The 14,914-nt window shown below is 45.7% G+C and overlaps 1 protein-coding gene across 1 annotated transcript in view; it reads right to left on the reverse strand.

Moving 5' to 3' along the window:
• Positions 1-5,992: 5,992 nt before the first annotated feature.
• Positions 5,993-14,914, reverse strand: part of WDR1 (WD repeat domain 1) — a 79,644-nt gene continuing 70,722 nt past the window's right edge. Inside the window, exons 12-15 of the mRNA XM_038745152.1 lie at positions 13,021-13,131; positions 11,272-11,445; positions 7,733-7,877; positions 5,993-7,011 (exon numbers count right to left, since the gene is read on the reverse strand). Coding sequence (XP_038601080.1) covers positions 6,902-7,011; positions 7,733-7,877; positions 11,272-11,445; positions 13,021-13,131 — 540 coding nt within the window. The 3' untranslated portion in view covers positions 5,993-6,901. The remainder of the gene's footprint in view (positions 7,012-7,732; positions 7,878-11,271; positions 11,446-13,020; positions 13,132-14,914) is intronic.

Raw genomic sequence — 14,914 nt, forward strand, 5'->3', positions numbered from 1 at the left:
GGGTTCTCAATAAATACCACTGATTAATAGACAAAAGGCAGAGAGAAAATGCAAAGGACGGTATCCCAAGCAGATCTTTAGTAACTCCTTCAGTTTCCCTAAACATCTGATTAAGTGACAGTCAAGCAAACGAGCCCGATGGGAAAAATATTTTGCTCCATCAAAACACGGGGAAAAGGTTATCTTTACAGCTGCTGAATTTGGAATGTGCCTTGACATTTTAAACTTGGCAGGACTTGAACCAACAAAGAATATCTGAAACCGAGATGAGATCATTTCACTGGTTACCATTTTTTTCTAGATGCATCCTTCATCGGGATGGTAAAGCCACTGAATTTTCTTGCATATTATAGATTCGAATGCCAAGGTCTTATCAAAGGACACATCAAACCAATTCTCATTTTATTTAACACATTTGCTTAAGGAAAAGCAGTATAATCAGTCCATCAATGGTTTTGGCTGAGAGCTTACTGTGTGAAGAGTATCATACTAAGCTCATGGGAGAGTACAAAACTATAGTGTCGTCCAGTTCGACTGCTGTCCTCTGATAATTTAAAATAAATCATAGGGGACCTTTCACTTCAAACGGCAGCTGGAAATTATCATTTTTGCTCCCTACTATACACCCTACACTAAATGTGTTTGGATGAAATTGATTTGATCTCAATAATTTCCCAGTGTAACTGGTATAAGGAGAAGCAGTGTGGCTCAGTGGAGCCCCAGCTTGGGAGTCGGAGGTTATGGGTTCTAATTCTGGTTCCGCCATGTGACTTTAGGGGAGTCACCTCACTCCTCTGTGCCTCAGTTACCTCATCTGTAAAATGGGGATTCAGACTGTGAGCCCTCCGTGGGACAACCTGATTACCTTGTATCTACCCCAGCGCTTAGAACATCATCATCATCAATCGTATTTATTGAGCGCTTACTGTGTGCAGAGCACTGTACTAAGCGCTTGGGAAGTACAAGTTGGCAACATATAGAGACAGTCCCTACCCAACAGTGGGCTCACAGTCTAAAAGTGGGCTCACAGTGCTTGGCACATAGTAAGCACTTGACAAATCCCATAATTATCATTATTATATGGCATATCAATTTGCTCAAGAGAAAAATGAAGCTAATTGGGAGTAAAGAATTCATTGAACCTCACATTTCTCTGTTGTGTTTTATAGATAAGGTTTTGATTATATTCCTCATTGTTCCTTTAAGCAGCACAGACAGGACTGTAAGCTCGATCTACGTGTCTGCCATTTTTATTGAACTGTCCTCTCCCAAAAACAGGTCTTAAAAATGGCCAATGAAAAATATGCCACAGAAGGGCATCTTTAGTACAGTGCTCTGTACATAGTAAGCACTCAAAATACAATTGGCACCATTGACCACCAAATAAGAAACTTGAGCTACACATAGGCAAGTCTTTTAAAGGCTCACCCCCTCCAAGAGGCCTTCCCAGACTAAGCCCCACTTTTTCTCCACTCCCCTTCCCCTCCACGTTGCCCCAACTTGCTCCCTTTGCTCTGTCCCCCCTCTCCCGGCCCCACGGCACTTTCCTATATATGTACATATCTATAATTCTATTTATATTGATGCCTGTTTACTTGCTTTGATGCGTATATGATTCCATTTATTTATATTAATGTCTGTTTACTTGTTTTGATATCTGTCTCCCCCCTTCTAGACTGTAAGCCTGGTGTGGGCAGGGATTGTCTCTCATTATCGCTGAATTGTACTTTGTACTTTGTAATTGTACTTTCCAGGTGTTCTGCACACAGTAAGCACTCCATGAATACAACTGAATCATCATCATCATCATCAATCGTATTTATTGTGCGCTTACTATGTGCAGAGCACTGTACTAAGCGCTTGGGAAGTACAAATTGGCAACATATAGAGACAGTCCCTGCCCAACAGTGGGCTCACAGTCTAAAAACTGAATGAATGCATGAATGAATAGGTACTGACTCTCTCTATATTGCTGAGCGAGATGGTTGATTCCTCTGCTCCTCGGGAGCAGACATAGCTGAAAACAACAGCAGCCGCAGTGGGCTGGCAGTGGCTTCCTCACCAAGAACAATTGTTCCTCCAAGAAAAACAAGATAGCTTTTCAAGGAAGGTTCTTGTGGGGATACAGGAAATTAAAGCAGGGAAGGTCTACCAACTCTCTTGTGTTTTTCTCCCCCAAGCACTTTCTACAGTGCTCTACATCCAATAAGTGCTCAGTAAATACCATTGATTGATAAATGCAGAGTGGTTAAAAGGTCTTTACTGGCTGCATAGCCAAAATACAATGGGGTAGGACTGGAGGGGGCAGGGGCATCCTATTGACTTGCATTCAATCATATTTACTGAGTGCTTACTGTGTACAGGGAACAGTACTAAGCAGTTGGAAGAGTACAATGCAACAATAAATAGACACATTCCCTGCCCACAGTGTAATCAAATGACAGAAAACCAGTGGCAGGAACTCTCCAGTCAACTGTTTGTAGGATGCGGACAATCTGATTATTCTGGGTCTACCCGGGCACCTACCATACAGTAAGAACTTAGTATCAGAATTGTTATACCAAGTAAGCCAGATAGTAATTATGGTATTTGTTAAGCGCTTACTATGTGCCAAGCACCGGAGTAGATACAGGGTAATCAGGTTGGTCACAGTCCCTGTCCCCCATGGGGATCACAGTCTTAATCCCCATTTTACAGATGAGGTAACAGGCACAAAGAAGTGACTTGTATAAGGTCACACAGCAGACATGTGGTGGAGCTGGGATTAGAACCCACATCCTCTGACATCCAGGCCTGTGATTTCCATTAGGCCACACTGCTTCTCTATAATAATACCATAAAAATATCGCTCAATGCTCCACTTGGCTGGGGTCACGGAGTAATCCAATAAAACACCTTAGGTCCCTTGATGTTGGACAAGTGTACGTGTCCTACGAGGCCTGCACTCCAATACATAGCTTATGTGGAGAGAACCATACTCTCCCAAGCACTTAGTACAATGCTCTGCACACACAAGTTGTTGCCAACTTGTACTCCCCAAGCACTTAGTAAGCGCTCAATAAATATGACTGAATGAATGAACAAATGCTCAATAAATAGCACCGATCAGTCTCTTACCATAGGGAAAACCCAAAATCCTTCTTCTCAATGTAGTTAAGGGGAGGGAAGGGGAGGTGACCCCTTTAATTACCCATGTTTATTTCAGAAATGCTTCAGTTCTGGGATTGACAAAGAACCCAAACCCACTTGGATTTACCTCTTTGGTTTGGAAATGGCTGTAGAAAACCCATCTAATGAACGACCACGGTGCAAAAGAGGGACGCTGTGGAAAACTGTAGCCTCTCCTAGGGACGCTTAGATGTGTTTGTTAATACCAGTGATGATGATGATGATGATGTGATTTGTTACTACAATAATGATGGCATTTGTTAAGCACTTACTATATGCCAAGCACTGTTCTAAGCGCTGCAGGGGGTGGAGGGGGATACAATGTGATCAGGTTGTCCCACTTGGGGCTCGCAGTCTTAATCACCATTTTACAGACAAGGGAACTGAGGCACAGATAAGTGAAGTGTCTTGCCCAAAACCACACAGCTAAGTGGCGGAGCCGGGATTTGGACTCACGACCTTTGACTCCCAAGCCCGGGCTCTTTCCACTGAGTCACGCTGCTTCTCTATGTGTCAAGCACTATTCTAAGCACTGAGGGGACACAGTTTATGTCCCACATGGGGCTCACAGTATTAATCCCCATTTTACAGATGGGGTAACTGAGGCCCTGAGAAGTGAAGTGACTTGCCCAAGGTCACACAGCAGACAAGTGGCAGTGCCGGAATTAGAACCCAGGTCCTTCTGACGCCCGGGCCCGTGCTCTATCCACTAATAGGTCCTAGAACCAGGGCTTGTTTTACCCTCAATTGCTGCGCTCACGTGTCTGCCACCATTGTGAATATACTGGCTCCGTGAATCACCAGTGTGCTCTTCAAGGAAGCAGCTTGGTCGTGATGTTCTCACAACACTACCGGCTGTCCAAAATGCTCCTGTGGTATCCAGGAAGCTTTTTCTTAGAACAGTAGTGACTGAGACAGGAGAAGGCTCACCAGAAAGATTTCAGCACAAAAATTCTTGACAACTCTACGCTCAAAGCTCATATTTCAGGTAAGTGTCCTCTAGACTGCAAGCTCGCTGTGGGTAGGGAACATGCCTGCCCACTCTGTTGAAGTGAACTCTCCCAAGTGCTTAATACAGTGCTCTGCACAAAGTAAGCACTCAAGTACCATTGGCTGAAGAAGTGTTTCAACTGTAGTTGGAACAGGGATTGGAGAATGGTTTTTACAGATCAAAGAATCAACCACTCCCTCTACTAAACCACTGAGAGCACTGTCCAGTTTTTTTTTTAATGGTACTTGTTAAGCCCTTACTATTTGCCACAAACTCTAGATAATAATAATAGTAATGATGGCATTTGTTAAGCGCTTACTATGTGCAAAGCACTGTTCTAAGCGCCTGGGGAGATATAAGGTGCTTTGCACATAGTAAGTGCTTAACAAATGCCATTATTATTATTATTAAATTGATCAGGTTGTCCCATGGGGTTGCTCAGTCAATCCCCATTTTCCAGATGAGGTAGCTGAGGCGCAGAGAAATGAAGTGACTTGCCCTAAGTCACACAGCTGACAATTGGTGGAGCTGGGATTTGAACCCATGACCACTGACTCCAAATCCCAGGCCCTTTCCACTGACCCACGCTGCTTGGGGTGCTGGGGTAGATACAACGTAAGCAGGTTACGGCTTAGTTGTCGCAGGTTACAGCAAGGAGGAGGGAGTAGGATTTAATCCCAATTTTAGAGATGAGGTAACTGAAAAGTGAAATGACTTGCCCAGGGTCACAGCAGGCAGCTGGAAGATTAGATTAGAACCCAGGTCCTCTGACTCTCATGCCCTTGCTCTCTCCCTTAGGCCTCGTGAATTCCCATTGCAACTGGGAAGCAGAATGAGATATTGAATCCAGTTCATAGGTTGAATGTTCTACAGCCCCAATCCAAATTTTCTCTTTGCCCATTAAGCCACACGCTGCTTAGGAGTGGGAATCACGTCTGCCGACTTTATCGTACTCTCCCAAGTGCTTAGTACAGTGCTCTGCCCAGAGTTTGTTCTTTAATAAATACCACTGATTAAAGCAATTGCCCCACTCCGTGCAAACTGTCAACAGTAGTTGACTGTTGCCCAGTCAGAAACTCATTCTAGACTGAAAGCTCGCTGTGGGCAGGGAACGTGTCTATTTTTGTACTCTCCCAAGCGCTTAGTACAGTGCTCTGTACACAGTAAGTGCTCAATAAATACGACTGAATGAACTAATCCCTTGGCCGGTCTGTAATAATAATAATAATGATGGTATTTGTTAAGTGTGAAGCACTGTTCTAAGCGCTGGGGGGGACACAAGGTGATCAGGTTGTCCCACATGGGGCTCAGTCTTAATCCCCATTTTCCAGAGGAGGGAACTGAGGCCCAGAGAAGTGAAGTGACTTGCCCAAGGTCACACAGCAGACACGTGGCAGAGCCGTGATTAGAACCCATGACCTCTGACTCCCAAGCCTGGGCTCTTTCCACTGAGCCACGCTGCTTCTCTGTAAATATTCTGTACTCTTTTCTGTACTGATTAGGATGGTGGGGGGTAGGGGAGGGTTACTTAATCATCATCAATCGTATTTATTGAGCACTTACTATGTGCAGAGCACTGTACTAAGCGCTTGGGAATAAGCGCTAATCTTTTCATGCTTATTCCCATCATCCTAGCCAACTCCGGCCCTACCCTCAACCCTACACTGTTTCACAGGAGGAAGGGATTTCTGTCAACTTTCTGGTGCAACTTGGAATACAAGTGAGCTAAACCTCTCAGGAAGTTCAAAGTGTTTCTACAAGCGCAGGGGATTGTTCTCGCTACGTATCGAAAAAAACGTGACATTTGGTTAAAAAAATAAAATCACCCGAGTCTTGGTGCTTTACTTGGTTTAATTTCGGCACTGAAAAAAGAAAAAAAAAAAGGTGACATTACCATAGATTAGTTTACATTGATTCAATCGTTTTCCTTAAATCTTTAAAGAAAAGAAAGAAAAGAAAGTCAGGGAGTTGATCGTTGAAATGGTGACCAAAATGCTTCGGTCCATAAGACAAGATCCCTAAAAGCTGAGAACGCCAGTTTTGTAAACATTGAACGGACAACAGTACGTACATCAAAATCCCACTTTCCACCTTTAAAATGAAGCACAAAAACCTGCCGTGAAACACGTAAAAAGTTTATTACGTCTGAACCTCGCTGACCTGGAGGGAAAAAATCTTGAGGCAACAGTGTGGTGCAGTAGAGACAAGCAAGTACTATACAGTTGCTGCACACAGCTTTCAGCTATCATCGGGCGTGACTAAACGTTCACTATGATTGCAAGTACAGAAATGTTCTGTAATTAGAAAAATGAGAAATATTTATCTCATGCTGTACAATCTCTCACATGTTTGCGCTGTTAGGAACGAAGAACCACTGTGGGGAAGAGGCAGGGAAGGGCGGGGGGAGGTTATTTCATTTTCTTTTTCTTAAATCTTCAGGGAGGGGCTTTTGCTAGGCTGTTGCCACTGGAATGTTCGACACACACACTCACGCGAAAAAAGGGCTGAAGCTCCCGACAGAGTTTTTTAAGTGCTTTCTCCCTCTCCCCCACATCGCCATGTGCAAACTGTTACTGGCTAAAGCTTTCAAAGTACATTAAACAGATATGGACACCCTGTAAAGATGAAAGATAAATGATTAAGGAGAGCCGGAGGCCCTGACAGAAATATTTCAAGAAATGCCACGTTGCACTGCATTCATTCCAGTCCCCGCTCAGGCCCTTCCAAACACAAGGTGTGCGTTCAATTGTAGGAGATTGTCCACTCTTTGACCGAAGCATCATGGGAGGTGGTTACCAGGGTGTGTTCATCCAACCAAGCCAAACTGCTTACGTGATGTAATCTATGGGCATCTAGGAGAGGGAGAAATTGTTTTTTTTCAATTTTTTGAAAGGACACAGGCTTTTGGCTGAAATGATTTTGTACAGAAACACCAACCTAGGCCTCATCCCAAATTTCAGGAAACCAAATCCCATTTGGATTCCACTTCACTCCCCATTTTAGAATGGAAGATACCGTAGAATAATCAATGCTACAACAAGCCTGTTTTCACCCACGCGGCACCAACCCCTCCATTGGGAATCTTTTTGAAAACCGTCCTCCTGTTTCAAGGGGTCAGTGAGTCTTTATCCCATAACAAAGCCCACTGTTGGGTAGGGACCGTCTCTATATGTTGCCAACTTGTACTTCCCAAGCGCTTAGTACAGTGCTCTGCACACAGTAAGCGCTCAATAAATACAATTGAATGAATGAATGAATGAATGAATAATGGCACTCGTTAAGCACTTAGTGCCAAGCACCGTTCAGTCAGCTTCTACCTACTCTGGTGTTTAGCAAATATGACAATAAGTAATTGGGAGGTAAGCGGAGTGATTCAGCTTGGATCTTACCCTAGCAATTTCCAGGCCATTGTAGATCAAAGCCTCACCCACTCCCCATCTAGACTGTAAAGTCCTCCTGGTCAGGGTGCCTACACAACTCTACAGTACTGTACTCTCCCGAGCGTTCAGTGCAGTGCTCAACATCCAGTAGGCGCTCAATAAATACCAAGGATTGATTCTACAGGCACGGTACCTTGTATCTTGACTCTCGTCTCTGGATCGCTGAGAGTCCAAACGTACACCATCATGTCCATGCCCCCTGAAGCAAAATGCTCATTGTCAGGTGACCATGCGATGCACACTATTTTTGCGTGGTGTCCATAGAAAATGTTGTTCTCCTGTTGGAAAAAAACCAAACAAACATAAAAACACTTTTTTCAATCAAGCTTCCTAGTTGCAATTTAATATCAGGTCTTTAAAGAGTCGTCAATGTAACTTGATCGCAGCATCCCTGATGAGAGGTTGCTTTGCATTTTACCGCTGAAGTCAAGGACACGAACCATAAAGTTCATTTATGGACTTGCTCAATTTGAGACCATAACAGTAAGACAGAGCACTGGGAAAATAAAATTGGGAAAGCCTTGTTAGCCCAAGTGAGATTTTAGGAGCAGCATGGTGGAAAGAGCCCGGATGGGCCTGGGAATCAGGGGACCTAGGTTCTAATCCCAGCTCTGCCCCTTGTCTGCATGACCTTGGGCCAGTTAATTTCTCTGGGCCTCAGTTTCCTCAACTGTAAAATGAGTATCACCAACACCCTGCCTGTGACCTGGAACACCCTCCTTCCTCATAATAATAATGATGGCATTTATTGAGCACTTACTATGTGCAAAGCACTGTTCTAAGCGCTGGATCCGACAGACAACTTCTCTCCCCTCCTTCAAAGCCTTACCGAAGGCACATCTCGTCTGAGAGGTCTTCCCTGACGAAGCCCTCATTTCCTCTTTCCCCTCTCTCTTCTGCATCACCCTGATTTGCTTCCTTTATTCACCCCCCTCTAAGCCCATACGTGCCTATCCGTTATTTCTTTATTTAGATTAACATCTGTCTTCCCTTCTAGACCGTAAGCTCATTGTGGGCACGGCATATGGGTGTTATGCTCGGTACACAGTAAGTGTGATACGACTGATTGAGGGTTCAAACCTACTCCATCCTACCTTGATTGTGGGTCGTGTGAGAACGGGGACTGTGTCCGATCCATTTGTACTATATTTAACCCCAGAACTTAGCAAGCACTTAAATACTATGTATTTATTTATTTATTTTTTAACTCCTATGAAGAAACAACCATTTCTTTTGTTGTTTTCAGACGGGCATGTCTAAGCTGGTTTCCGGATAACAGTCATAATAATTGTGGTACTTGTTAAGTGCTTACTATGTGCCAGGTATTGTACTGAGTGCTGGTGGGGAAAGAAATGCAAGCACACTGGCTTGGACAGTTCCAAATAATAATAATAATAATAATAATAATGGCATTTGTTAAGCACTTACTATGTGCAAAGCACTGTTCTAAGCGGTGGGGGGGATACAAGGTAATCATGTTGTCCCACATGGGGCTCACAGTCTTAATCCCAGAATGAGCCCCCTCCTTCCTTTCCCCCTCCCCATCGCCCACACCCTACCTCCTTCCCCTCCCCACAGCACCTGTATATGTTTGTACAGATTTATTACTCTATTTATTTTACTTGTACATATTTATATATTCTATTTATTTTATTTTGTTAATATGTTTTGTTTTGTTGTCTGTCTCCCGCTTCTAGACTGTGAGCCTGCTGTTGGGTAGGGACCATCTCTATATGTTGCCAATTTGTACTTCCCAAGCGCTTAGTACAGTGCTCTGCACACAGTAAGTGCTTAATAAATACGACAATGAATGAATGAATCCCCATTTTACAGATGAGGTAACAGACATAGAAAAGTTAAGTGACTTGCCCAAAGTCACACAGCTGACAATTGGCGGAGTTGGGATTTGAACCCATGACCTCTGACTACAAAGCCCGTGCTCTTTCCACTGAGCCACGCTGCTTCTCCAAATGGGCTCACAGTCTTAATCCCCATTTTACAGATGAGGTAACTGAGGCACAGAGAAGTGAAGTGACTTGCCCAAAGTCACACAGCTGAAAATTGGCAGAGCCAGGATTTGAACCCATGACCTCTGACTCCAAAGCCCGTGCTCTTTCCAGAGCCACGTTGCTTCTCCAAATGGGCTCAGACTCAATCTCCATTTTACAGATGAAGTGAGGCACAGGCGCAGAGAAGTGAAGTGACTTGCCCATGGTCACACAACATTCATTCATTCATTCAATTGTATTTATTAAGCGCTTACTGTGTGCAGAGCACTGTACTAAGTGCTTCTAATGGCGGAGCTGGGATTAGAACCCAAGACCTTCTGGCTCCCAGGCTTATGCTCTACCCACTATGCCATGCTCCTTCTCTGGCTTTTTTTTTAAAAAAAAAAACAACAAAAACAAAACAAAACAAAAAACCCAACAACAACCACCTCAAAAAAACCACACAGAGGCATTTTACAAAAACACCGGTTCCCCCAGTTATTTCCTTCATCATCAATCGTATTTATTGAGCGCTTACTATGTGCAGAGCACTGTACTAAGCGCTTGGGAAGTACAAATTGGCAACATATAGAGACAGTCCCTACCCAACAGTGGGCTCACAGTCTAAAAGACTAAAATTTAAAATTTAAATTTTACATTTTTACATATTTCACAGTCTAAAATTTCCTTCAAGCCAAACTAGCAGAGGCCGCATTGAAACCACTAGATTGACATCCCAGGCCAGGAATAGAGAAGATGTCCCTCACCACTGTGCCAACCAGATAAGATGAGGGGGGAATGAGTTTGGGCAAGCAGAAACCAGAAGCCCAAACAACTCAGAAGTTCGGGTGATAAATACTTGCTGCCTCTGCCATTCTGGGCAGTGTAGACATGCAGCAGCTGGCTGCGTGTCCCCTCCGCCCAGAGCATGGGATGCCCGCTCTGCTGCACCAAAAGAGGATACTGGGGCTGTGTCAGTGTTCCCCAAGCGCTCGTGGGGATCAATCAATCAATCAATCGTATTTATTGAGCGCTTACTATGTGCAGAGCACTGTACTAAGCGCTTGGGAAGTACAAATTGGCATCACATAGAGACAGTCCCTACCCAACAGTGGGCTCACAGTCTAAAAGGGGGAGACGGAGAACAGAACCAAACATACCAACAAAATAAAATAAGTAGGATAGAAATGTACAAGTAAAATAAATAAATAAATAAATAAACAGAGTAATAAATATGTACAACCATATATACATATATACAGGTGCTGTGGGGAAGGGAAGGAGGTAAGACGGGGGGATGGAGAGGGGGACGAGGGGGAGAGGAAAGAAGGGGCTCAGTCTGGGAAGGCCTCCTGGAGGAGGTGAGCTCTCAGCAGGGCCTTGAAGGGAGGAAGAGAGCTAGCTTGGCGGATGGGCAGAGGGAAGGCATTCCAGGCCCGGGGGATGGAAGTTAGGGCGCTGAGCCGTGTGTGTTTACGCATAAAAGGATTCCTCCCAAATGGGAAGCCTTCGTGGGTGGGAGCTACGTGCTTCACCACCCGCAAGTAACGCTTAAGCGCATCCCTCCCGAGAAGGATGCTCAATTCGCCGTGTCTGAATGCGCCTCGCGTGTCTGCTTTTCTGGTTTCTTCCTCCCCTAGCCGCTCCTCGAACCCGTGCCCGCGCAGCTCGGGACCGGTCTTACCGCGTAGCCGTCCGCCACGCTGAAGACGGTGACCACCTTGCTGGCGTCACAGACAGCGAGGAAGGCGCCGTCGTGAGAATAGGCCAGGTCGGTCACCGGGCCCTTGGCTTCTAGCAGCTTGCCGTCGTCCTTCAAGGTGCTCCCTTGGATGGAATACAGGCGGACGTTTCCATCCTGCAAGGGAATAATGGACTGTTTTAGCCATCGTCGTAACGGGCTCTTATCCTGGCTGCCATTTTACTGGTTTTCAAATGGTACCTCACCTCCTCCAGGAGGCCTTCCCAGACTGAGCCCCTTCCTTCCTCTCCCCCTCGTCCCCCTCTCCATCCCCCCATCTTACCTCCTTCCCTTCCCCACAGCACCTGTATATATGTATATATGGTTGTACATATTTATTACTCTATTTATTTATTTATTTATTTTACTTGTACATTTCTATCCTATTTATTTTATTTTGTTGGTATGTTTGGTTCTGTTCTCTGTCTCCCCCTTTTAGACTGTGAGCCCACTGTTGGGTAGGGACTGTCTCTATGTGTTGCCAATTTGTACTTCCCAAGTGCTTAGTACAGTGCTCTGCACATAGTAAGCGCTCAATAAATACAATTGATTGATTGATTATCTGTTAAGTACTAGGCGACGGGATAGATATAACATCAATCAATCGTATTTATTGAGCGCTTACTGTGTGCAGAGCACTGTACTAAGTGCTTGGGAAGTCCAAGTTGGCAACATATAGAGATGGTCCCTACCCAACAGTGGGCTCACATCATCAGTTGGACACGGTCCCTGTCTCATATGGGGCTTGAGGGAAGAGGACTGAATCCCCATTGGACAGGTGAGGAACTGAAGCAGAGAAGTGACTTGCCCAAGGTCACACAGCAGACAAGCAGCTAAGCCAAGACTGGAACCCAGGTTCTCTGACTTCCCAGGCCTGAGCTCTTTCCACCAGGCCCTGAGGCTTCCCTTAGAGAAGCAGCGTGGCTCAGTGGAGAGAGCTCGGGCTTTGGAGTCAGAGGTCATGGGTTCAAATCCCGGCTCCGCCAATTGTCAGCTGCGTGGCTTTGGGCAAGTCACTTCTCTGGGCCTCAGTTACCTCATCTGCAAAATGGGGATTAAGACTGTGAGCCCCCCGGGGGACAACCAGATCACCTTGTAACTTCCCCAGTGCTTAGAACAGTGCTTTGCACATAGTAAGCGTTTAATAAATGCCATTATTATTATTATTATTATTCCCTGCTGTGTGACCTTGGGCAACTCCCTTAACTTCTCTGGACCTCAGTTTCCTCATCTGTAAAACAGAGTCGGTACCCACTCTTCCTTCTTAGGCTATGAGTCCCTGAGGGACGTGTGTCAGCCGGTTATCTCGTACCTACCGTCCTCGCTTACCACAGTGCTCGGCACAGAGTAAGCGCTCCACACCCGCCACAGGTCTGGTTCTTGGGCCATCCGGGAGATGTGTAAGCTCGTGGTAAGCAGGGAATGTGACTGTTTATTGTTGTGTTGTACTCTCCCGACCGCACAGCACACAGTTAAGTGCTCAAACAGGATTTAGTACAGTGCTCTGCACACAGTAAGTGCTCAATAAATACGATTGATTGATTGATTGAATGAATGAATAAATGAACGAGATACGATGTGAGGGAATTCAGAAGCGCCGCTGTGAGCTGCGGAGGGACTGAAATTGTGGGAGCAGGCCCGCAGGACTCCATTTTCCCCGTTCCGGCAGAGACTAGAGAAAGGCATCCTCACCGCTCCGCCCACGGCTGCCGTCCCTCCGCCCGGATGGACCGCCACAACTTCTGGTTCGTAGCCGGGGTCGTCGATGCTGAAGCACTTCTTCTGATCCTTCATTAAGACGATCTACAAGAGAGGCACACGGCGGCATCACGACACGGGACGTTTGCACGCGCCGGTGGAAAGAGACCAGGGCCTACTCACTCCAACGCTCCCATCCCCAGTAAGATGGGGGAGGCTCCCTGCTCTGTCCCTCCCTCAGCCAAGACAGTTATGCCAAGGAACCACGGTTATTATTCATAATAATAAATAATAATTATGAAGATGATGATGATTCTAGGTGGTCAAGCCAGGAGGCCTCCCCTCTGGACTTCCCACCTCCCCTGCCCTAAAACGGGGGGTGAGAGGGAAAGAATAAGAAGCAGTGTAGCTAAATGTTCAGAAACGCTCTGGGCATGTTACTCCCCTCCTCAAAAATCTCCAGTGGCTGCCTGTCAACCTACGCATCAAGCAAAAAGTCCTCATTCTCGTCTTCAAGGCTGTCCATCCCCTCGCCCCCTCCTACCTCACCTCCCTTCTCTCCTCCTCCAGCCCAGCCCACAACCTCTGCTCCTCTGCCACTAACCTCCTCACTGTACCTCATTTTCGCCTATCCTGCTGTCGACTCCCGGCCCACATCCTTCCCCTGGCCTGGAATGCCCTCCCTCCACACATCCGCCAAGCTCGCTCTCTTCCTCCCTTCAAAGCCCTACTGAGAGCTCACCTCCTCCAAGAGGCCTTCCCACACTGAGCCCCCCTTTTCCCCCTCCCCTACCCCCCAGCCCTACCTCCTTCCCCTCCCCACAGCACCTGTATATATGTTTGTACAGATTTATTACTCTATTTTACTTGTACATATTTACTATTCTATTGACAATGTGCATTTAGCTTTAATTCTATTTGTTCTGACGACTTGACACCTGTCCACATGTTTTGTTTTGTTGTCTGTGTCCCCCTTCTAGACTGTAAGCCCGTTGTTTGGTAGGGACTGTCTCTATATGTTGCCAACTTGTACTTTCCAAGCGCTTAATACAGTGCTCTGCACACAGAAAGTGCTCAATAAATACAACAATGAATGAATAACGGAAAGAGGACAGGCCTTGGAGTCGAAGGACATGGGTTCTAATTCCTGGCCCTGCCAATTGCTTGTTGTGTGACATTGGGAAGCTCACTCAACTTCTCTGGGCCTTGGTTTCCTCAACTGTAAAATGGGGATTAACATTTCTGGGAGTCAGAAGGTCATGGGTTCTATTCTTGGCTCTGCCACATAACTACTGTGTGACCTTGGGCAAGTCACTTCACTGCTCTGGGCCTCAGTTACCTCATCTGTAAAATGTAGGAGTGTGAGCCCTATATGGGACAGGGACCGTGCCCAACCTGACTACTTTATCTCTTTCCCAGTGCTTAAAACAGTGCTTGGCACGTAGGAAGTGTTTAACAAGTACCATAATTATTAACTATTTTTATTATTCTCCCTCTGACAGGTTGTGAGCCCCACGTGAGACAAGGACTGTGTCTGACCTGCTTAACTTAAATGTAACCCGGCACTTAGAACAGTGTTTAACACATATTGACACAATAATTGTCATAACCACCACGCTTCCTCCTCTTTGCTCAAAAATGCTCCCCACCCATGTGCAAATGAGTCAGAGCACCTGTTACTCAAGTGCTTAGTACAATGCTCTGCACACAGTAAGCGCACAATCAATATCACCGATTACTGCCGACAGTTTACCCTAACGTATCTGCCCTCGACGTCCACATTCTGCCAAGGGGTGGGAAATTTTGCTCGATTAACCTCTGGACAGCATCGAGTCTAATAATAATCATAAATAATGGTATTTGTTAAGCACTTACTATGTGCCAGGCA

This window comes from Tachyglossus aculeatus, chromosome 4, assembly GCF_015852505.1.
Source record: "Tachyglossus aculeatus isolate mTacAcu1 chromosome 4, mTacAcu1.pri, whole genome shotgun sequence".
Lineage (NCBI taxonomy): Eukaryota > Metazoa > Chordata > Mammalia > Monotremata > Tachyglossidae > Tachyglossus > Tachyglossus aculeatus.